The sequence below is a fragment of the Lonchura striata genome, chromosome 2 (assembly GCF_050655825.1).
Source record: "Lonchura striata isolate lonStrDom1 chromosome 2, ASM5065582v1, whole genome shotgun sequence".
Lineage (NCBI taxonomy): Eukaryota > Metazoa > Chordata > Aves > Passeriformes > Estrildidae > Lonchura > Lonchura striata.
The window spans coordinates 143388413-143413026 of record NC_140704.1 but is presented as its reverse complement, the minus strand read 5'-3'; the positions used below and the strand labels follow the sequence as shown (position 1 = coordinate 143413026).

Here is a 24614-nt window from a genome sequence, read left to right as displayed (position 1 = left end):
TCCAGCCCAAAGTGGGCAGCACTGGGCAAGGCAACAAGGCACCAAGAAACTCACTTGAGAAACCAGGTTTCCTCCTCCTGCTCCACAGATCTCCTGAGAGAGGCCTCTGGCAAGCAAGTTGTTCTTCAGTGCCTCTGCATCCAGGTTTTCCACCTGTGAAATGGGAACAGCACTTGCCTTCTTTACAGGAGCACCTTGAGGATAAATACAGTAAATTCTGAGCTGGTCAGGTTATAAGGGTGTTTAAATAAACACCAAAATTGAGCAAAAGAAGGTGGGAGAAAAGAAAACAATCGTGCTGAATTCAGCTTTGTAAAAAAAATTTAAATACTTTCCATTTCTGCTTACTAATTTTAGTACATCAGATCTGCTTTTTCTTCTGTTTTGTTTTTTATTTTGTTTTGTTTTTTTCTTTCTTTCTGGTTTTATGTCTAAACAAAGACTACTGTGTCATGACCAGTTGTACAAATACAGCTAAGAAAGACAACATGCTCTCACTTTCAAGTTTTTCTTTTCGTAAGACTGAAAAGAGCAATATTCTCTTTGCATCTCAGTCTGAGAACTAATGGTTCACTGTTATCTTTGGACACAAACCTGGGGAGCCTTTCTGTGCAACTTAGCTCCTCCTGGCAGAAGAACATGAAATGCATCAGGATATTTTTGTTCAAAGACCAATTTCACAGTGTTTAGATAAAAATGGGACAAACAAGTTTTTAAAGGTTTAAGCTCTCTTATTTTTTGAAATACAGATGGTGAAATTATAAATGTCAAAATTCTTTAAGGTTATAAAGCAAATGCAAAATGGCAACAATTAGAGGAAGTTCAACAGGAGTCAGCACTGTCATCTGACTTTGGAAGTGAAAGAGACAACACAGGTCTAGTGATTATCCAGTGGTTTTTCTTCTATTTTTATGAAGGGCACAGGTTTGTGTAGTCACTGGTTCTGCCTCTATCTTTTAAAAGCTGTGCTTTACAGATGTGTTTTAAGGACACACTTTACAGTAGCACAACTTTACTCACATCAGGAATTATAACAGGTACACACAGCCAGAGAAATCATGAGAAACTGAACAGATTAATCCTGTGCATATCAATAATCCTGCAGGACCTGTGTCACTTTGGGTTATTTCCAGACATTTAGCAAGGCAGAAGCAAAGTCAGGACTTCAGTGCTGTGCCTATTTTCTGCCAAAATTCTAACAAAATTTTAGCTTTCTAACATGTGCACTTTCACTTCTCTTTAGAGAGAGAATAACTGCAATAACTGTTGCTTATCTCTGCACCCTCTGGAGGAAAGTCTCCTTCTCTATCCAAAACACCATTAAATATTTTCTAAGAATAGGAACCTGCATGGTACCTTAGATAGGGCTGCACTGCAGCTTCACATCAAAAAGAGATGTTTGATGAAAACACTATTAGGCATCTGTGGTCTTGTTCCTTTCATCTTAAATGAATGGAGATAAATTATCACCCTGTGTCCCCCCTGCCATGCCTTCCATTCTTTGGTGAGGTCTAAGGTTGTGTCCTTGAAGGTCATAGGCTTGGAGGAATTTTCTCACAAGGAAGAAAGATTTTTTAGAACCAGCTTGCACATTTTCCCTGGAATACCTATCACAAGGATTATATATTATACTCATATCAGTATTTGCACACATCCAGCAAGCACATACCATTTCTAAGTCACACCTACTTTTTTAGCTCCCAGTATAAAGCAATAAAAATTAACTATTGACTTTTTTCCTTTTTTTTTTTCCTGAAAGAACATAATTGCATATCCCAGTTTGATTGTGCATAGATCTTCCTCAAAGTACAGAAAAACTCTGTCTTTACTAACACAAAAATTCTATTCTTTCACTCCATTTTAGCTGTAAAAGTTGTTCTTCATTACTGTAGTTTTTACCTTTATCTCTTCTCTGTCCTTTGTTTGCCTTTGATACTTAAGAGGGAAAGTTCAGTCTTTTCTCACTACGCAAACAGTTTCCATGCTACGCTAACCACACTCTGCTATCTGGACTTCCACCAGTAGATTAAGAGACCTGAATAGCACTCACCAATCAAGGGTTTTACACCTCAGGTTTCAATTTGGAGGTTAGATACAAATGCCAACTAAGCTTGGACAGCTTTTTAATTGACTCCATGTGAAGGATTCATATTCTGTAGGTTTAAGTATGCAAAGCATTAAGATCTGCCCTCCACAATCTCACTGCTGCAGAGACTGCAGCTGTGGCGTGCACAGGGGTGTGCAGGGCACAGCTAGGTTGCAGGACACAGGAGAAACCAAAGCAAAGATCAGCATCTGTTTAAAACATTGAATGTTGAAACAGTGACTTTACTCTTCTCACCAATATCCACACAATGGCAAAGCAGCAGTGACACTAATTTAGAATATGTGGATCTAGCCCCAGTGCAACTATGCCTTCTCATGGAATCTTAGCCTCAATTTTGTATGTCTACTATCAGGTGAGTCAGACTACCAAGGTAGTTTTTTTGATACTTTCCAAAGACAAAATTAATAACCAGACCACTGCCATAAATATATTAAGTAACTTTAATGCTGCTTAGCATAAGTCTTTGTTTTATACTTTCATCCATATACTCCAGTGTAAATGTATTTTGTACAATATGAAATATTTTTAAAAGTATATGACTCTAGATAAAATGTTCACAAAAATTTTCAATGCAATGAGAGAATTAGGGGAAAAAAAAATCAGGCAGAGTACAAAATCTTAGAAAACAAGACATATGACAATGTCCCATTGTAGTAATTCAGGACGACCAAGTGGTTCCATAGGCAAAAGGGTGCTCCTCACTGCTCTGCCACCCACAAGAACCTGCCCTGGGTCAGCAGGGCACTGCTGAGGGTGGCTGCCCCTCAGAGATCCTTGTACCTGATGAGTTTGATAAAGTAACCTCCATGGCAGACACCCTTGTTGGCTCAAGGAGAGTGAGTAGGCCTGGGAATGAAGGAAATCCTGTCTTCCCTTATGCAACCACTGCGGGTCTCTGCAGAATAATCAGGTGCACTGGCAAGCTGTAGTGAACAAGTTGTTTTACAAATGACAGGGAGCCTTTATTGTCCCAGATTATCTTTTTGGCACTATTCACAAAAGCAAAAATTATTTACTAGCAAATTAACAAAAAGCTTCATTCACCATGTGCAAAATGACATGAGTCTCAGGGAGCAGAGCACAATGCTATAGTTTAGTTTTGCTAAATCAATTTCCTGTATATAATATTGCATGTCATCATACACCAGGAGGCTCAATTAAACTTCATTCATGTGAAAAGCAAACTCCATAGTGGACAGACCGTTTTGCATCCCACTGCTTTCAGCAAGATGTTGTATAGGCATCTGTCCAAATAAGAACACCTTTACAACATTGCAGCTTTAGAATGCAACAAATAACACACTGCAAGAATTGAGGTCAGACATTATTCACTATTTGGTAACATTCCATTCAAATGATAGTGACTCACATAATACCTAACAAATGCAGCACTTGAAGTGGCAAGAACAAAGCTGTACTCCAACAAAGTTAAACAGTGCAAAAATGCCTGTTAAACAAAAATATACCATGTATATACACACATAACAAAAATGCAGTGTTTTGTTTTGTAGTATAAATAGATCTGATTAAGCTAAATTCCTAAAACTAATAAATGACTGATTGGAAGTCCCAGTTGTCATAGTATGGAACACAGTAAGCTTTAAGGCTCAGGTGACCCTAACCAGACATAGCTAAAGAGAGTATAAAAAGATGTCACCGGATGGTTTCTTAAAATATTTTCTCTGTACATCAAAGTTAATAACATATATATACTAAGTTGAAATTTCAAAGTCAGCTTGGGCTCTGATCATGCAAAGGGCAGCACACCACACAGAACACCCGTGACTCTCCCAGGAGCCTCAAGGCTCTACCTGTGTGGAGTGCACTGCAACACTGCAAAGCCCTTAATCCCAAGTCTTAACAAGGGGGGAGCTTTTTAGCTGCCTGTGCAGTTAACATCTTGGCTTGGTTTCCATTTTCTTCCCCTTCTGGTGTAGCACTGGAGTTCTGTTTTCTTCTAATGACATATCTCTTTACCTCTAAACTCTCTAATACCTTACAAAGTACACTGTAAAAGTAATTATCAGAAATGGAAGAGATAGAAACTTTTTCTTCTGTTGAAGAAATCCTGATTAGGGGTTACTTGCATTTAAAGAAGATTTTGAGCAGAAAAAAAAAAGTCTTTTTAGAATTAAATTACAGTAAAACAGACAAGTAGCACTTAATTTGATCTGAAGTGGAACACGTGAACATTAACCTCTCTTCAGCTGTTATTTAGCCTCCATCTCCTTAATGCCAGGGCTGTGCTGCAACCATAACAAATAGCTGTTGCAAAGGCAAAAATCTAGAGGAGGAGCAGAGAAAAAAAAAAAGAAAAAAGTGAATCAAACATATTGTTCTACAATATTTTTCTATTCTAAATTAATACAGGAACACAAGTAATTCAAAAACGTACCTCTCCCAGTCAAAATGCTTAATAAGGTAAAGATAGGTTTGGGATTCTCTGAAGTTTTCTTGGGAACTTCTTTGTTATAACCCCATTTTACTACTTTTACTACCCATTTACCTCCTGTTACTACTTTTCACTTGCTTGATTCAGCAGACATTTAGAAATATAATATGAAATATAATTTCTGCATAAGTTATGGTGAAAGTAAATATGGGTATGTACTCTGTGTATTTCAGATCTCTTATCTAGACTGATCAAACATCAATCTCAGATGTTTCCAACAATGCCTTTACCTCAGCAAACATCAAAGAAGACATCCTTCTAAACAGCAGAAATCTTTTACTTGCAGAAACACAGAAATAACTCCAATCTGGCCTCCTTGACCAGACATCCAGCCATTAGAACAACTTCCCAGGCAATGCCAGGGAAGTTGCTCCTGCTTAAGAATTGAGTTGGACAGATTTGAACTGAAGGTCATGCCATAATGAAAGTAAATATGTAATGTACACTGGACAGAGGAAATGAGAAACTTAATTTCTGAAAAAAAAACATTTCTCATATTGTCCTGTGATAACAATGAAAACTGTCTTTTTAAATATACCAATTCAATCATCCTTTGCTTTAAGTTTTGAATAAATGCTATACCATAGAACCATCACCTGTTAAAATGAACATATATATTTCTAACCATGATATATAAATGTCATCTTAAAAGAAAGAATGCTAGCAACCTTTTTTTTTTTTTTGTCATGTGGCTGACAAGACTGTTTTAATGACATATTTTAAAGGTTCAAATTTTTTTTCTGTATGTTTTGACTTCCCAAATATACACTTCTGCAAAAAAATGCAAAGACTACATTTATCTCATTCACTGCTTTCCAGCTACTCTTAATTAAGATACTGGAGCAAGTTACAAAAGCATATTCTCTTCCTCTATCTTGACAGGGATTTGAGGGGCTTGAAGAACTGAATTCTCCCTTAAAAAATTTGTGTGGAAGAACCATTAGAGTGGTTTCTTGGAGTGCCCAGTATTCTGTTGCCAGACAAAATGACTGCAGTGACCATATATTCAGTAGGATCTGAACACTCTAAACTAGGACTGAAGAGGTACACTTAGGGGTAGAATTTAAGATACTTGCTTAGTATAAAGAACCTCCCTTCGTTCAGGCACAGCTGGACCACCACCTCTGTCCTTGTGCCAGATGTGCTCGAGTGTGTTACTGGGTGATGTGAGGAACTCTGGCTTTGGGACACTGACATACCCACTTCACCTCTTCAGGGCCTGGCTTGCTAAAGCTAAAGGCTCCTCCTTTCTGTTCTGCTCTTGCAGACAGAGTCTCAACCTTACACCTCTAGTCCATCTCTTTTTATGTTAAGATGAACTGAAAGTGCTTACTGTGCAAAAGTTGCTCTCAAGGACCACAAACAACCACACAGGGCTTAGAAGCTTAATAAATATATACAGTTCCTTGGTATGAAAATCTGTGGATAAAAAATTAAGAGCAGTGGTTTCAGTTTTTAAAATTAAGCCTGACACACCTCTACTCATCCCTGAAGGGTCCAGCCGGGATAAAAACTAAAGTCTGATATATTTGCCGATTCAGCTACGCACACCCACATCACTAAAAACATTGATTCAGTGATGATGCAACTACAGTGAGAAAAATGCAGTCTGGGCTTAGGCTATCAAGAAAAGCACTCTAATAATTGCAGTAAGAGACAGCAGGGTCCTGATGTAGTAAGTACACATATGAGCCTCACAAAGACCTGGTCCAAATTTTTTTATCTCCATGGCATGTTCAGGACTATCTAAATGGTATAAAAAAAGCAACTGAAATTTTCAGCACAGGTATAAATTTCATACCATATCCCTTGATAAAGGCTCAGTTGTTCTTTTTCTTCTAATAACCAAAACTGTTTTTACAAAACACCTTGTCTAAAAATTATAAGCTATAATGATCATACATTTAAAACACTACAGTGAAGAGTATGAACTCTATACTGAAGAGTAAGTAGCTATTCCATAAGCATTATCTTGTACCAATATTTTTGCATGTTTCTGGTTAGACACTACTTGCTGCTGTCAAAGGCAATTCTTTCTCTCACAGCTCCTCTTTCTATTCCAGTTTGCTGTTAAATTCCCAAGTTGAATAGCTGGCTACAAGTGCTTGCTACAGACTTCTGCTCCCCTGATACAAATATACAGAACACATACCGAGGCTGCTATGCTTATGTTATATTCACGACCACTTAGAATTGTCTCTTGTGTGGTGGAGTTGAATTTGCGGGGAAAGTAATGCAGAGACGTAGTTGCTGCTTGCAGTAGAAATGCTCCAAAATAAAAGACAAAAGTAGCTCCATGGAAAATAAAATCCTAAAAAGCAAATAACAGAATTAGTCTGGGCTCAAATACATATCTAATTCTTCTCATCTCAGTATAAAGGAAATCCAACACTGAAACATGAAACAAGAACTGATAGCACTAACTTGAGATAAGCAGTGTTGAGTCCATCTGACAGTTTAACCTCAATGTGTTTTCACAGCTTCTTGCAATTACAAGCAACTCCCTAACATTATTAGTGATAAAGAGCAGCTCTCCCTCTCCCCAGATCTTATACTCTTTCAAATTAAGAGGCACATGCTCACCTTTATATACACATGCTGACATTTTAGACTATCTTAAACTTAGTGGTGTTTACAGAAATATCCCTTTAGACAGACAAAAAAGAAGACACATACAGGCCAACTTGATCACAATTCAAGCAGTACAGAACAATCTTGCAGTCTCTTAAGTCCCTTCTCAACTATAATCAAAGCTTCAAAAATCTTCCCTCCAGGCTTAAATTTTGCTTCTCTAAATGCCCAGAAACAACTCAGCTTTGACCCAACTGAAATGTCCAATGTCCCAATACAAAGAGATTCAATAATTGAGGTATTTCCACAACTGTCTCTGACTTGGCTCTACCCAATAGTTAGTAACCTGACAGTTCTTCATGATATTGTGGAATAAAATGTCCAAGACTTGTGTGGACAGGTTTTAGGATTTACTTCAAATATACTTCTCTCCTGGGCCTCTCCAGGCAATTCCTTCCTCTATGATGAATGCTAACTGAATATAAGGTGTAAACACCTAACTTTCATTTCTGGGTTCCATTACTAACACACATATAAAAGGTCTGGTGCCTTTGCAGGCCCTAGTTCAGAGCCCAGTGTTCCATCAGCAAGATCTAAGGCATGTTCCAGTACAGTTTAAAATGTCTAAAGTATTCTTCCAACATCTCCTTCCATTACTCAGTCTGAAAAGCTGACATTTGCACTGCACTCAATTTTTGATCCACACAACATATACTTTGTGCCTATACCTGTGAAGGTCTGCAAAAGCCACAGAGACAATTTTTAAGATATATGCAAGTACATGTATGCTTTATGAGACCTGTGATATGCAGTCTAACTCCAGTACTAATGAGCTCTTTATCAACTTTAACTTCACTCGAGTGCAGTGGACTATCAGTATGCCTAGAGTGAGAACCCAGGATATGTGCCCAGCAGACAGCACTCGCCTGCACTAGAAATTACTGTGCAACATCCTTACCTGCTGCCTGCCTGAGAGCAGTGAGAATGTGCTGCACTACACACATATGGAGAAATGCATTTTCTCCATAGATGTGAGATTTTCTTTTAATTGAAAGAATCTTCTTTTCAAACTCATTACTTGTTCCATACTTGATGCAGCTAAAGCTACTTAAAGCACACACTAGTCAGTTTTGATAAGTTATGATATAAGCTGCTACTACAGTTCCCCATTCCACTTAGATCAGGACTGACTGCATACAGGAGAGTTAGGTAGGAGAATGAAGGAGATGAAAGAGGAGAGACTCTTTCATCTCCTTCATTCTCCTGCCTAACTCTCTAATTTCCTTCTTCTGGCAACAATTACAGTGAAGCACTGTAGCATCAGTAAGGTTTCACATTTACACGGTTACAGTTTCTCTTACCAAAATCCCCAAGACCTTATAGGGACCTTTTTTTGGGTTTTAGTAATTGTTATCATAGTGCCTAGCTCTCCCTTGTTCCCACACTTGTATAATCATTGAAACCTCACACAAAGTAGATGGAAAACACTATCAGAGCAGCATGATAATTTAGTTCTCATCTAATTTTGTAAATGATTGTGTTGTGAGTCAGGCTGTAAAGGGCAGTACTTGTCATACCATCTGGTTTAATACACTGATGTACTGAGCAATGGAGCTCCATAAGGTCCATCTTTTCCACTGTGTACCATCTTATTTTTTAAATATCTCTATTAATATGAACAGATATATTTTCAGTGTAAAGCATTACTAAATCCAGGACTGCAATTATAGCAATACAAATAGTTTTAGTGTTTCCAGTAATTAATTATTTATTTACAACAGAAGGTAAAAAAATCCCAACTTGTCAAGTGCTGATAAAGAATTTAGTGTCAACAACTTACAAAACATTTGGGTACCTGAAAATAGTGGTAAAGTGTCTTCTCTTATTTTTGTTGACAGGTGGAAGGGGCTGGGCTTCAGCTACCAAGTTAAAATTATTCCCTCTGCATTTATTTAAGATGTTGACTGAGTTATGACAGCTTTTTTGATAAAGTTACAGATGCAGTTTTTATAAAAGTCATGTATCCATTTCCTGATATAGAAGATTTTCCAGAAATTTATTATACACAAGGGACAAAATTAACTTTACAACAAACTGCCAGCATCAAGTAGCCAATGTGAAACACACACACAATTGTTACAAGATGAAATTTGTATAGCATTTTCAATCTATAAAAGCCTTGTCCTTACCCAGCAACTCTTAAATAGATGCATGATTGTAAACTGGCAAACAGTTTCAATGAAACCCACGACACTATTAATTTACTTCAGTTATGCTCAAGGGCTTTGTTGCATCATAATTTGTGAGGATGTTGCAGCATAAATCCCTGTAAAGGTCTATGATTGTAACTGATTATTAGCCTAATTATTGCCTGTATTGTGTTGGAAAGCTGATGCAGTATGTATGTTTATTCACTATCAAAGTGCTAAAGTTTTTTTTTAATAAAATCCAGTCCATTAGCACTGATGGGCTTTGATTTATCAGAGCTCCAAACTCATAAGCTTTATGATTTGCTTTAAAGAACTTTTGTTTTAAGGGCCTATCCATAAATTACCTGAACAGGCACAGTTCCTGATACTGAAGCCTGCAATTCCAGCTATGATCAAGGGAAGTGTCAATAGGAAAACTAAGCTGCCCAGGAGCAAAGTGGAGGTGATCAGCAGTTACAGGCAGACATACTTCAGTGGTTTAGAAGTTGCAGTCCTTTTGAAGAATTTTTTTTTTTTTTTTGAAAATTAAAAACTCTGATCACAGTTACACCCTCTCTTACTATTCACTTCCAGTTATATAAAGAGAGTGTGATATAGTCTCATGCTTAACTACTTGAGTACTAAAAACTCAAAGTAAAAAGCAGTTAATGACAACAAAGGAGCTTGTAAATTACCAGTCAATAACCTGAGTTATCCATGTGGTTGGCAAAAACTAACACAAAAAATTTCCTTTTTTAACAGGACGCTATAGTCTTTGAGATTACTGGCACAAACCATAACAATTAATTACAGCAAGATTCAGGCTCTGTCTTCAAAATTAAAAGCTCAGCAAAGAATACTTGTATCTGTAGTCTCACCAAACTCCCTCTAAGAAATATGAAGACATTAAGTCTCCTAATAAGATGTTAAGATATATCATAGTGCAGGTTATGATGTCTTTTTTAAGGTCTAACAGCCACTCACCATTGCTGCCCTAGCTTTGAGCAATTGACCCAAAGTCACCAGTAGACTTTCTTAGGAACTGGAGGGGATATTCTGGGTGCTGAAGTCCAGTCTGTGCTACCTCAGACAACCATATCACACAGCATGTTCACAAATTCATCCTTTCCTTTATAATATTTGATATATCTTTCTACATCTCATTATTCATGAGGTGTTACTACCACTTCTCTAATAGTCAGAAAGTATTTTCTGATTCCCAGTGCACAATAATTCCTGGCCATTTAAACCAATTTCTTTCCACACCTTTTAAGTTAGTGCTCTTCCTGCTGCTCATACATTTTATGTGTTCAGAGAGGACAAGTGTACTCCATTAAACAGCTTCAAAAGCTCCTTCAGCCTCCATCATAAAACAGTTTCCTCTGCCACCTCTGTAATCTTGTTCTTTCTTTTTCTGGTTTTGAATTCCTGTTTGAAAAAACTTTGTGCTAAAGCAGAAAGCCAGGTGCCAAGACTTAGGATCGACACGTCTCATTAAATAATTTTCAGTTTATAAAACAAAGGGAATCCTTAAACAAATGAAAAATCTTACCGCCTGGTTCCAGTTGACAGCAATTCTATTTGCATAACCAAAGAGGAACACAGAGAGGAAGACAATGGAGAGGAACCACGCCGTCACTGCCACAAACATTACCCATCCCTGCAGCAGTGCCAGTGGAATTTGGGTAGAGGCGACCAAAATCCAGACTATTGTTCCAAACAGCTGCAAGGAAAGGAATACAGAGAATAAACTGGACAGCTTTTACTCAGTACTTTCTGCCTAAGAACTGATATCACACATTACATATCATCAGATGACTCTTAGAAACCAAGAAGAAACACTTCAAAAGTACTCGGAGAGCCCAAGTCCTCCTCTCAGAAATGATAGGCACTAAGTGGTGAAAATACAAAGCCACTCTGAAATTCCTAAAGGTTCTTAAAATAGGCTTGAAAATGGGATTTACAAACCCAGGTGACTTGTGTCCTGCTGAAAATTTTATCCTTACTGCAATTTTGAATAAAATATAAGAAATGTGAAAACACAGTACACACACACACAAATCTCTCTCTAAATACGCAAATTAGCACAAAAAGGATGTACTTCTACTACTTTGGATTCAATTTCATAATGTTTCGCTTTGAAGTCCTAATCAGATGAGATACAGAAAGGAGATAAAAAGACACCCATTTTTTCAATATATTTGTAATACCAAGCTGAAGGAGGACAGAAAGCATAAAACAAAAGAAAAAAACCTAGAATACAGAATAAGGTGAGTTGTAAACTATGCTGTAAAGACTAGAAAAATATAGAAGTTTCCAGAATCATCATAACTTGGAGAAGAATTCAGCAGTGCCAATTTCATTTCAGCAGACTCCTCACGGCAAATGAGTGGTAGGGACACTGTGCTAGGGATGGTGATGGAGAATTTACACACTCTAAGGCTTCCCTGGCTTAATCAACTTTTGGCCTAAGGAACACAACTATTTCTTCCTGCAAATCCTGCCTCTTAATAAAAAAACATAAATAGATGACAATTATGATTCACTCCAAGTATGTTTGTTTATGACAGAAAGATTTAAATTCATAATCCAAACTGCTGAATAGTGTCAACTAAAATATATTTCCAAGCGCAAGTAACTTCTTTCCTGTTTGAATTCCACAGATTTACAAACCAGGAAGTCAGAGGTTACATTTTCAGATTCAGATAGCTTTCTTTTGTATCACAGTTGGATAAGAGATACCTTTCAAAAGATGCCTGCTACAAAATAAGTTGGTTCCTCTCTGGTGCAGCAGCACATGTGTAAAGATGCATTGCTAGTCTCAGTTCAAAGCTCCCATGGGTTTATGTATTACTGTTCAAGTTGTTCTCTAGGGTTCCTTTTTTATCTGTGAAGAACCAAACTTTCTCTAGTTTCATAAGACTGCAGGTGCAAGTCTGTTACTTGGTGACCAGAGAGTGATGGGCAGTGAGGAAACAAAAGGGATAGCAGAAAGTGTCTGTTAAACAAAAAACAGAGACACATTAAATGCTTTCAGTATTTTCAATGTGCAGACTTGCAGGGTTCCTTAAAAATAAATTTAGAACTGTACTGTAGAGACTGCTAATCTCAGCACCCACTGTTGTGCTACTTCCCTCACGCTACACCTGTCCACAACAGCTTGCCTGTCAGAGTACAATTGGTTGGCCAGCTGAACTAACCTTTTGTCCCTACTGCCTCTGGGCCTGATTTAGTGCCCGGACTTGTGTTTCGAGTTTCAGCTTGCTCCTTACTCAGGTACAATTTTAAAGCTTGTGAGGTGGGACCCAGCTCACAGTCTGGGACCCAAGTAGTATTCTGCTCTGACCGTACGGGAAAGAGTAAATTAATAAAGTCAGAGGGGTTCTACCAAGCTTTTTTGTTTTTCATCACCCATTAATCAGTGGCACCACAGAGCGCCATATCCAAGCTCAGCTCAAAGGTCCTCAGCCCTGCGTACTCCTGCGGGGTCTAACACACACGTGCCATTGAGCACGCTCGTAGGAGTTTGCAGAGGACGCGCAACAGGCGCGCAGACAGAACCTGGTGTAACTCTCCGTGGTGCCTTTTCGGGTCGGGAGCAGAGCGTGGCTCAAAGCCCCGGACAGCTGAGGGAGCCCCGCGAAGCCCATCTGCGTGCGGGCCGCGGCCGAGGGCAGCGAGCCGGGCGGGCGGAGCCCCGGCCCCGCACCTGCCCCTGCCCCGCTCACAAGATGGCAGGCGAGCGGCGCGGCAGGCCCTGGCGCTCCCCACCGCGGCCCTGCACTCACGATCTCCAGGAAGATGACGGCTCCCGAGAAGGTGCGCAGGATCTCCAGGCCGGAGGGCAGCGTGACCCGCGGAGGCGGGAAGTAGGGAGCGGGGTTGGGAGGCGGCGGCATGGACGAGGCTCCCCTGGGCAACATGCTGCTGCGGCGGCGGCGGCCGTGCCGAGCGCGGCCAGGTGGGCGAGGAGGCGGCGGTGAGGGCGGCGCAGGTGCGGGCGGGCCGGCCGCGCCTCCCCCGGCCCGGCCCGGCCCGGCCCGGCCCCGCCCCGCAGCCGCCGCGCCTCGCCCGGAGCGGGGCCGGGCCCGGGGCCGGAGCCGGGCTCGGGCCGTGTCCGGCCACTGCCTCCCGGCTTCACGGCAGCGCGGCGCTCCGCATTCACGAGTCCTGAATCAGGCCAGCCGGACTCGGGCGTGATTTCCCAATGCCGGCTTGCAAAAGGTTTTTATTTACCTTCTGGTTACGGATGTTCGGGCTTCGAAATTGAGTCGTTGCACTGTTTTATTTAAAGGCGCCTACTAGGTTATCCATTCAAAATATTGAAAACATTTCATTTGTATCTTCTTATTGCTCGGTCTGGCTCAACTGTGTACCACTGATTAAAAGTAGTAGAAAATGTTTGTAAAACTTTGGGGTAGAGAAAGGTATACATTCATGAGACTACTTATAATCCATTTATTTTCTTATGCTTCTTTATACAAGCATCTTCTCCAGATGGAGATGCCATCCAGCAGCACTTCACTTATTTCTCCCGTTGTGCCTTAGGCTGAGATGTGCTACCTCTGGAATGACCAAGACTGTTTCACCCAATGTTATCCCATTCAGTGTTCATACTCCACACATACGGCTGCGATTTTAGAGATAACATTTTAAGAAGGTTTCATGCAAGTGTATGTAGCTGCTCTGGAGATTGAACTGACTTGGGTATAAAGACCTTATTCCTTTCTTTTCGATGCATGATGTTTCTCGGGTATGCTTTTGTGATGACAAGAAATGCCACATCCTGAGATGCCTGTCTTCCCCACCCCAATCCAAGCCCTAGGTGGAGAGCAGTTGGCACCATAAAACAGGACTCATCTGTGTTTCTGCCATACCATTCCGTACACAAATAGATTTGTGATGCTTTTAAAATGCATTAATGATTGCTTGGCTTTGAAATCTTGGCATCTAAAGGAGGAAGAAGCAAAAGTTCACATTCTTTCTTGTGCTCTGTCTTCATCTCTATGCCTCTTGTAGCTGGATGCCTCTTGAACTCTTAAGTAGGAGATGCTGGATTGAATCCCCATTAGGCTGAAGAAGGCACAGCCTCCCCTCTTTTCTGAGTGCTTTACCCCATTGCCTATCCAATGATATATTATTTTTTTCCTCTAGACCTATTTGAAAAGTGAACCTTGTGTTCCATCCTTTTATCTTCAGGAAAAGACTTAAGGCTCTGGAAGTGCATGCCTACAGGACCTGTTTTGGCTGTTTTGGAAAGGAATGGGATTGATACTTGTGCATAAGTGATTAGGTGTAGGAGGTTTGTTCTTGGGATTGTTATCTGGAGACCATATGTCAAATAAAAGTCACAGTCTGGCCCTAAATCTGTTAAGACTGCCCTGCAGAGGGAGAAGTCTGAGACAGTGGAAAACAGGGCTGGTTTATGATTCAGAACAAGAAATGTGATTGTCCTTATCTTACACAAAGGAAGTACAAATAATACTTGGTCATAAACATTTCCAGTGTTATTATTTAGCTGCATAGTTAATCTGTGTGAACTCCTAGCAGTACTAGATTTTACTAATGATTACATACCATGTGCTTGTAAATCCTATTTCTTTTTACTTGCACGTTCCTTATAACACTTATTTTATTGAAATTTAGTTGGTTCTAACAAAAAAGTCCAAATTTCACTTTCACAATTAGGTATAGATCTACTGAGTAGATTTTTGGCTGTGCTTTTTCCTGAAGCCTAATTCTCTGCTTTTTCCTAAAGCTTAAATTAAGTGTCTCTTTAAATTATTTTTGCTGTGTTCAGGCAAGATGTGCTGCATGCCCTGTGGGATTGCTTTTATACTGATTCATGTACTGTTTGAATCTTTAAAGAACTGGATTTTTTAAAGAGATTAAGTTTCCATGCAAAAGCACATGTTTGTGTTTAACTGCTTTTTAATAGCATTTTTGTATAACTAATTGCATCTTGGCATGTTAGAAGGTAAAGTAATGATGCAGCTTCCAGTCCACCAAAGTGAATAGGTAGGCAGAAGTATATTGATTCATTGTGAGTAGGAAAGTCTGTCTATACAACCACAAGGAGTAAAAATTGCTCTTAAGCAGCTGTAAAAAGCTCTATTCCCTTCATGTTCTAATGCTATGGCAGTCTAATGTAAAGGAAGCATTGTCACAGAACTACTAAACCAGTTGCTGGTTTAGCAGTGTACATGTGTACATCATACTGGATATGAAAATTACACAGCAGTCACATGCAGCAAGATTCAGACTACCTTTTGTGAGGTATGGCATTGATACTTCTGGAAGAGCTGAATATTAGTAAGGATACTAGATAACAGGTGAAAGTAATGCCAATTTCAGAACTCATGGTCCTTAATGCCTTATCTATGTTATCAGAAGCATTTCAGGAAGAGATGTTATCTCATGTCCTATGTTATGGAGTGCACCAGGGTGGTCTGCCAAAATGGTCAAAGAGATGGAAAATACAAACCAAATAATTGACAGTAACCCTGTTTTCCTGTGGCTCTGTTTATGCACAAACAGATTCCCCAAGCCAGAGTGGAACTAGGCAAGGTTTTCTAGACAGGATCCGCTTCTTTCTTGTTCTGGAGGAAGTTGCCCCTAATAGTTGTCTGTGTTTCTTTTAGATTTGCAAAGCTGCTATTTCTTAATGTGGAATACAAACTCTCCTAAGTTAGTTACATATCAAAAATAGAAAGCCTGGAGTTGATCATGCAACACAGGCTTTTTGTTTATGGATGAAATAATTTAGCATGCTCCTGGAAATTTCATACAGGATTCTGATCTCACACTGGTACAAACTCTGGGGTCATTACCCCTTAGCCAGTGAAATTAAATTGGCATAAAACTGGCTTGCATAAGATGAATGATAAGGAATGCCTTTAGCATCATTTGTTGTAGTGTATTTAGTAAGTGGTAACAGAACTTCAGGATCATGGTTGGATCTATGCATATTATGAATTAGTGTGCAAATACCACCACATTGTTGAGGTTTCTTGTGAGGCAGTGCAACAGTTTTAATTTTTTTAACAAGCAGGGCCAAGTTTGTGAATGCATGTTGCCCCTTCTTGCACCAAGAGGAAAACAACTGTTGAAATTTCTCACTTAATCCAGTTAAACTGAGCTTGGGATGTGTGCTGAGGAGATGAAGATAAATGTGCCACCTGTTTGGTCCACCAGTGCCAGGGATGGCTGGTTACCAAACCAGTCCCTGGAGCAGCTTCAAGCAGTCTCAGAGCTGCTCTCAGCAGCATTTTCTGGCTGGCTCATAATGCTATGGTGGTACTTTGGACATGGCCTCTTCCTGCAGAAGTGTCTTCCGTGCCCAGAGCCATGGGATGAAAGGCATTTTCCTGTCTGCTTTGGCTCTCAGGGTGCCCTTTGAAGCAGGGAATCCTTTGCTGGCTGGTTAGGGGTGTTTGAGGATCCCTTCACACAGGCACCACACAGCTGGAGGCTGGCACAGAGCCAGGGACCCTGCTGGAGTCAGCTGGTGTTAGGGAGGTCAGGCTGAGGTTCCTCACCTGTTCTCATAACATTGTTTCCATGTTCCTAAGCTTACCAGCGGTTCATTTTTGACTTGGTGGCACTGCTGGTCTCTAGCAATACAGTATAGCATGCCAAGGGCCAATTTTCCTTTTATTTACTTTAAGAAATTCCTTTTAGCTGTGTAAGGGTGCAGCAAAAGTAAAAATGCAGAATCTCTTAATAGCAAAGAGGAAGATCCTGACCTGAGATGGTACAGGAGGCAAGGTGGGTAGAGAGGGACATGGCAGAGCAAAGCCAAGTTACCTAATGGGAAAATGTCTCAAGAAGTCAAGTGTTCTGTTCTTGGCATAGGTGAGCCAGGAAAAATGGTTTGCATGGATTGTCCTCAGAAGAGAGTGTTAAAGTCTCAGAAGTACAAACTGGGAGCATGATATTGTTGGAGATGAGGGATGAGTAAATAGCACTGATTGTTTAGGACAGAATTGCCCAGGGAAAACAGTGCACAGACTGCACAGCAGCAATACATTTTTTTATCCTGTCCCCTTCCAGCTTCATGGTATAAAAGAGGACCAGTTGAGCTGGTTGCAGGGGGGCTGAAGGAGGCTGTGCCAAGTGCTGCCTTTGCAGATGCAGCACAGACCCGTGCCTTTGGTACTGCTGGTAGCACAGGCCTCTGCTCACTCTGTCGGCACTCAAGACTTGGATGTAAGAACCTTTGCTCATAACGTGCTGGCAGCACGTAGGGCAGCAGTAGGTATCCATTGTTTTCATGAACTATCTGTGCTTTCAGGAAGTTTCCTCAGCTGCAGTTTGTTTGCCTTTTGGGGACTGGTTTTTTTATTGAGCAAAATCCTGGCTAAAAATCCAATAGAAGGCAAAGGATAATTAGGCAAAAGACAATGGTGACTTTATTTTGTGATGACTAAATTCAGGAAGTAGAAGCATGGAGACATTAAAATATGATTGTATAAAAAAGAACTGTAATGGTTTGAAATGGCATAAAAATGCTGCTGCAAAAGGACTGAGTTTATAGATTTCAAAGCACTCTGAGTTTATTTGTAATAAAAAGGATTTATCAGTGTTATAATGTATACACATAATTAGGACTTACCTGATGACTGTTAGTAGGATGTTAAAGAGCTCTTTGTATGTAAGTATAGTCATAATTAAGGGAATCATAACTTCTGTATTTTTTGTTAGTTTCAGATTGCTTAAAACAGCAGGGTCATATTCTAATTAAATCTGTTGTTACTTACAGTAACTACTGGAGTTCTAAGGCTGAGGGAGCTCTTCAGCTACTGAAACACTGGCAGACCTATAATCTTTTTACTGATTATCCATAATTTCAAAACTGTCTCCAAGCATCCAGGTGCCTCTGGTGTTCACAAAATTAATACATTTCAGTACTAGCAGAACAGTTTAAAAATAAACACAAAACTCATGAGTCAGATACACTGCCACATTCTAGCTTCTTTATGTACAGTACATGGACATTTTTACTTTTTTAAATGATAGATAGAAAACTATTATTGGGATTTTTCTTTAAGATAAGAAATGCTGATACAGCTTCTAGAAACCTTCAGGTGGTCTGAGCCATGCTTCTGCACCTTTAAACATCCTGTTGCTTCTCTCTTGTTTTTTTTTTGGGGGGGGGGTTTGGGGTGGTTTTTTTTTGTTTGTTTGTTTTGGTTTGGTTTTGTGGGGTTTTTTTGTTTGTTTTGTTTTTGGGTTTGTTTGGGGGTTTTTGGTGGGTTTTTTTTGTTTTTTTACTTAGAGTAAGCACAAATAATGTCCTCTAACCTTGAACTTTAGATTTTGAGTTTGCCCATCCTCTCTCTGCAATGATAAACTCTGTAGGACAGTCAGGTATTTTCAGGAGCTGGATGCCCCTTACAGAACATGAACCTTCCTTCTAATGCTTGATTTTCATATGTCAGGTTGAGCAGTGCTGCCTGCTTATGTGCTCAGATCCTCCAAAATCCAGTCCTGATAGTGATGGCAAGTTCCAAACAGTGACTCTTTCTGAGCCATCAGGTGCTGAAGCTACATCAGAAATTACCATAACACATGAGAATAATTACTTCATTTCAGGGAATTACTGTGAATATATTTCTGCAGGCCCATCTCAGCTATTTAGTTCCTATTGAACCTCACCTCAGATTCTTTCACAATGTTTTTGTAAGTATAAGTATTTGATTAAGTAGGTTTTGTTTCACAGGAAAGCAAATAGGTTTGGGTTTGGTTTTTTTTTTTCTTTCTTTCATAAATCCTAAACCAGTTAAACTGCATTCCTGTTGGCCTGACGTCCTTCATGAAGAAATAAGTGTTACAAACAGTATGTATGCAATTTCTGGATAGAAAACAATCTGTGGTTCTGCTGGCAGGTTTAGCTTACACATCATCAAGGAAGGTGAGGTGGTTTGTGCTATCCTCATGTTGAGTCAAACTCTGCTAAGATGTAGTTTAGACTATGAAAAATAAGTTAAAAACTATCTCACTTTCCCTCTACGATTTTTAATGTGACAGCCACATGAGTATTTTATTTCATTCACATGTGAATATTTCATTCACAGTTGCTGATGATTTCTTGTATTCATTAGTGTCTGGCTTTATCAGTGTTACAATTCACACGCATAATTCCTGACATCTTTCAGGATGGACATGCTTGTGCACATGCTTCTCCTATGTAGAGAGTGTTTTCATCCACTACAATGAATAACTCCTGACAGTGGACTTGCACATTGTTCTCAGATGTGTGGATGGGGTGAGAGAAAGGGATGATGAATTTGCTACCAGGTAAGTTTTGTAATTTATTTACAAGGCAGTAATTAAAGAATAAAACCAAACAAATTTTAAGTAGACTACCTACACCTTTAAACAAAATTATTTTTCTACCCTGGAATTTGATTTGGAATGGGACCTTATGTTCACATATCCTTTGGAGTGCTTACAGTCTGTAGCAGTGCATTTCAAAAACTTGAATAGCCTTGCCTTTTGCTGCCTACCAGTAGTTTTGTGGAGTTATTTAAGTAGTTTAAATTTTAATCCACAGGTATTTGGAAGAAGGATGAATCAGAGGTCAAAAAACACAGCTCATTAATTTTACATAATAGCAAAAGAATAAATAGGTCAGTATTCTGTGCATTACTTTACTAATAGGATAGTATAATTGCAGTGTAGTTAGTGTTTATAGGGTGCTTTGAAGATGTAATTTGTTGTACAGGACTAATATGCTCATACATCTCTACATCTAGCTATACTCAAAAAGAAATGCCTAACCTCACAAAAAGTCTTTTTGGGTTTCTGGTGCACAGTGAAAGAAACCAGGCTGGATTCAGCTGATCAAGTGCCTATGTGTATCTGACTAGACCCTCCATTACAAACAGGAAAGCAATAGCATCATTTGATGAACAATTTGTTTTGTATTTTAGTAGGTATCTGGATATAGATCATAGGAATCACTTGTGTCTGCTTTGTCCTTGGTTTTGCATAAAATGTATTTCTGCTTCTTCAGGTCCTGAGAAAGTTCTCTCTCTCCTGCAAACATGGACTTGCAGAAAGCTCTGGTATTCCTGAGCTATTGAATTGAAATTTCTTTTTGGACCTACTGAAAACATTTTAGATGTTCTCTGACAAACTTTAAAGCCTTTTCAAGACCTAGAAATTAGCTCAGAGTGGGAAATAAATCCGTCAGCTCATATGGTAAGCATCTGCTAAATCTGTATTTACATTTTTCTACAATGTTTTACTTAATCTTCTACTGATTAACTGAACATTATTGTGACTTCTTCCACCCTCCACATAGAGTGTTCCATGCACTCTGTTAATGTTGTGGGAAACTGATATAAATATTTCTGTTGTATGAAGCTGGGGATATTAACATCTCTTGCTAGACAATTACTGCTGAGAAGTTAAAAAGACAGAAAAACTTGCAGCATCTAGTAAGAGGAAAAAGATGAACAGGGGATTAATCACTGAAATCTGCTTTCAAAAACATATTACTTACATTTTTTAGGACTTGTTATGTTTAAACTATGTCCACATCAATAAAACCAAAGTAATGATAGACATCCGACTACTTTTTTAAAGTTACATTTGTTTTGCAAAACACATAAGTTATGAAAAATGTGACAAAAAAAGAGGACATATAATGAATTTGCATCATTTGAGGTCATGGCTCTGCAGATACATACATGATGTACTGCCTCATACTAATGAGAAGCTACAGTTCCTTGACTCCTCCAGCATCTGCAAGTCTGCAGATAAAGATAAAGCACAGGATTTTGGTGGGATTCAAGCACAGATATGGCACCAGGGATGCTGAGGTACAGCACTAAGGGCCTTAGGGATTCAGAACTCAAAATGCACAGGTTCACACACACTGCCCAGGCTCTGACAGCTCTGTGTGGTCAGCCACTGTGCTTCAGTAGGCTGCTGCTGCTGTCTGCAGAAGGGAGTGATGTGACTTCCTCGTCCCACCCACCTAAAAATCAATTGAAACTTTTCCACCCTATGTTGAAAGATCTGCATGGAGCAACATTTCCAGGCCAGGAGTGGGTGGGGCCTGGAGCTTTAGCTGGGCACACTGCACACAGCAGGTAGGCAAAAATTCTTTTACAATTTGCTGTTCTCCCTTGCTACAAAAGCATAGATGAAATACAGATTAAGCTACTACTTTGATCTTGCCCATTCTTTTTTCCCCATGTTGAGTAGTTTATGTATGACTTTAATAAATAATAAAAGAAGGATAAAAAAAAAGTAATAGTAATTTATGGCTTCTGTACACATGAAAACCTATTAAATCAAGACAATCTAGAGCAATGCTTTCCAAATAACCATGTTAATCCCTCCCTCTAACACATTTAGTATTTTTGTCATGACACATGGTGTCAAATTTCATCTCAATAACCATTTCAGCCAGCTGAACTACAATTCCAATGTACTTTTTAAGACTGTATGTAAAACTACATAGAGATGCCTACATATTCTTGTGGCTGTGGTCAAGAATCTGGAAATCTATTTCTCTAGGTGTTTTATTTTTTTAAAAAAAGAGTTATTAAAAGCAGTAAAAAAAGTAGAAAGAAAAAAATCTATCAGCTGAATGCCCATTTGAGACTGAAATGCTTGAGGAAAATGTATTCTAATGGGATATATTGAATCTCTGATCATTTTTATTAGAGTTAGTTTCTAAAACATTGTCTTTACCATAGATATCTGTCCTTTATATATGTTATGAGCCTCAGGAGAACAGAATGATAATGCTTGTGCTGAGTGACATTCCTCAGAATATGGAAGATCATAAATTCCTGGTTGTCCAAGAGCAGGAAGCATGCTGAAATATTCTTGCTATCTTAGGCAGCGATCTTGTTTTCACTGCACATCTACAGGTAGCTTTGCTAGGGGGTTGGTGTGGCTGAACAGGGAGCTTGGTGGAGCTCCAATATGAAAAGAAAGTATAGAGGAGATGGAAGCAGGGACAGGCTACAATGGAATAATTAGGAATAATTTAGAAATATTATCTGAGTTTGTAGAAGTAGCAGCAGACACTGATAAAATGGAGGCACTCCATTTTTTTAAACCTCCACTCCATGGAGGTTTATTTGCTGTCTCTACCATCAAACTATCCCATGCATCATCTGTGCTTAGGGATAGGGTCCAACGAGAGCTACCATAAGTGGATGAGTGTTTAGCTGGGGCTTACTTGAGAGAGTTTGACCAGAAAACACTATGGGAGCAGACAGGTCACATCCAAGGTGCCAAAAAAACCAAAATTAGATGTCTCTGCATGACTACTCTGTCACATCAGAAGGGTTATGGAAATCATGGAAGTTTCCTTAATAACTGGTAATAGGTAAATGTTGCACCATTTCCTTAGGAAGGCCAAAGACAATCTGGGGAGCTATAAACTTATCAGCATTGCTTTGGTCCCTGTGGAACTTAAAGGACTGGATCTTCTTGGAATGCATTTCTGGGCATATGAAGGAGAAGGTGATCAGAAACAATCAGCATGGATCTACCTCATGTAAATCATGTCTGACTGCCTGATTGTATTTATGATTCTATGACTGGATTTGCAGATGAGGGGAGAGAAGTGGCTATCATTTACCTCAATTTTAGCAAGGCTTTTGACATTGCCTCCAACAACATTCTTGTACCCCAGTTGAGATGGATGTTACGGTGGATAAAAACTCATTGATTTGGCTCAGAGGAGAGTGGTTAAATGAGTTGTTCTCTTCCCAGACAACTTTTTCCTGTTTACCTAGTAGAGTGCCATAGGGATCTAGAGACTGGAACAGTCCTGTTTAACATATTTACCAGGTGCTTCAAGGAGGTCATAAAATCCACTTTCCTCAGATTTGCAGATGATACCAAATTGGAAGGAACAGTGAATATGCTGTGGGCAGTGTTACCATACAGAAGAACCTAGGCAGGCTGGAGGAATTGGAGGAATGGGCCAAGAGGAACCTTATGAAACTCAGCAAGGACAAATGCAAAGTTCATGTCACCTGGGAATGCTGAGCCCTTCCATCAATACATGCTGGGGGGTGACTGGCTTTACTGCAAGGGCTCTGGAGAGTCCTGGCAGACAGCACGTGGCCTGTGCTGGAGAGAGAACAGCCAGGAGCTTGTGGGAAGGGATTATGCTCCTGCTTGGCCCCTGTCAGACCACATTGAGGCACTGTGTCCTTTTGAGCCCCTCCAATGAGAAATTTGAGCCAAGTTTAGCTGAGACTCCCCAGAATGGCTGGAGTCAGACCCATGTGAGGAGGAGATAAAGGAACTGGATTTATGCAGCCTGGAGAAGAGGTGGCTTCAGGTGAACCTGATAGCAGCCTGCTGGCACCTATGAGGGTATCTTCAAGAAGACAAAGCCAGTGGTATGTTAAATAGTGGGAGGACAAGAAACAGCAAGCATAAATTGAAACAAGAGCATTCAGCCTGGGAATAATGGAAAGAAAAATATGTGAAAAAGTTATGCTGGGATTGGGTAAAATGGTTTAGATGTCATACATTAACGGACCATAAATTGTGAATAGTCAGGCACCATTTCCTATGTTCTTGGCTCCATCCACCTAATGTATGAAAGACACTTTACCCACCACAGTGAATTTCCATTGGCTAGCAGTGGAAACCTTTGATGTAGCCCAATTTCTTAATTATAGCAAGCATATTTCTTCTGTAAAATATGGCAATAATATTTCAGTTAGTTAAGGCTCAAGCCTGTGCCCACAAGGCATGGGATAGGCACCTGTCTGCCAGGTCTCCTATGTGCAATGGGCTTTTTTATTTGGACTGGCCTAGGAGTTCAGCTTCTTGGCAGAATTTATTAACTGGGACTAGTCCTGCAGGAATGGGCTGCACAAGCACCTGCTCACACTTATGCCTGGCTGGCTGGAACATTGGACATCTCCTGTGCTGTCCCTCTTCTCTAGTTAGCAAAGGAACTGCCATCCCAAGTCTGCTGGTTTCAGCTGGCATAGCTCTCCCCAGTGTTCCAATAATACACAGTGGGTAAAAGGGTTGGTTTTGTTTATTTTTTTTCTATTTAAGAAAGGATGAAACTGGTGTGGTAGTAGAGTATGAGGATGGAAGAACTGGGCAGTCCCAGCCTTTCCATTGTAGAAATCCAGCATAAGTTCCTCACTCACTCCATCATCCAGCCATGGAGCCAGAGGACAGCCTCTGTCATTCCTTCCTGTACATGGAGCATAGTCCAAGATTACTCATAACTCATAGTCACCTATAAAAACCCTGAAGTTTCAATTTATAAGTGTACTTGCTGATTTTGAAT

The 24614-nt window shown here is 39.8% G+C and overlaps 1 protein-coding gene and 1 long non-coding RNA gene across 3 annotated transcripts in view; one reads left to right on the top strand and one right to left on the bottom strand.

Annotated features, from left to right (window-relative positions):
- Positions 1-2533: 2533 nt before the first annotated feature.
- Positions 2534-13341, bottom strand: MAL2 (mal, T cell differentiation protein 2). 2 transcript variants are annotated; one of them, XM_085573964.1, is made up of 5 exons: positions 13108-13332; positions 10872-11042; positions 6712-6870; positions 5893-5978; positions 2534-4391 (listed from the first exon to the last, which is right to left on the bottom strand). In XM_085573964.1, the coding sequence occupies exons 1-4, from the start codon at positions 13240-13242 to the stop codon at positions 5937-5939; spliced, it is 507 nt and encodes a 168-aa protein (XP_085430090.1). In that variant the 5' UTR covers positions 13243-13332; the 3' UTR covers positions 2534-4391; positions 5893-5936. The 2 variants fall into 2 exon arrangements, with proteins under 2 accessions (XP_085430090.1, XP_021402077.1); XM_021546402.4 differs by lacking the exon at positions 5893-5978 and having other exon boundaries at positions 13108-13341.
- Positions 12990-24614, top strand: part of LOC116183263 (uncharacterized) — a 28509-nt gene continuing 16884 nt past the window's right edge. The window contains exons 1-3 of the long non-coding RNA XR_014953451.1: positions 12990-13138; positions 19477-19618; positions 20337-20524. This is a non-coding gene — a long non-coding RNA (uncharacterized LOC116183263). The remainder of the gene's footprint in view (positions 13139-19476; positions 19619-20336; positions 20525-24614) is intronic.

Coding starts and splice junctions, on each gene's coding strand:
- MAL2 (XM_021546402.4), bottom strand. CDS start 13,242: ATGTTGCCCAGGGGAGCCTCGTCCATGCCGCCGCCTCCCAACCCCGCT. Junction 11,043..13,107: donor CCGTCATCTTCCTGGAGATC/GTGAGTGCAGGG, acceptor CTTTCCTTGCAG/CTGTTTGGAACAATAGTCTG. Junction 6,871..10,871: donor CTGTCAACTGGAACCAGGCG/GTAAGATTTTTC, acceptor TTTGCTTTTTAG/GATTTTATTTTCCATGGAGC.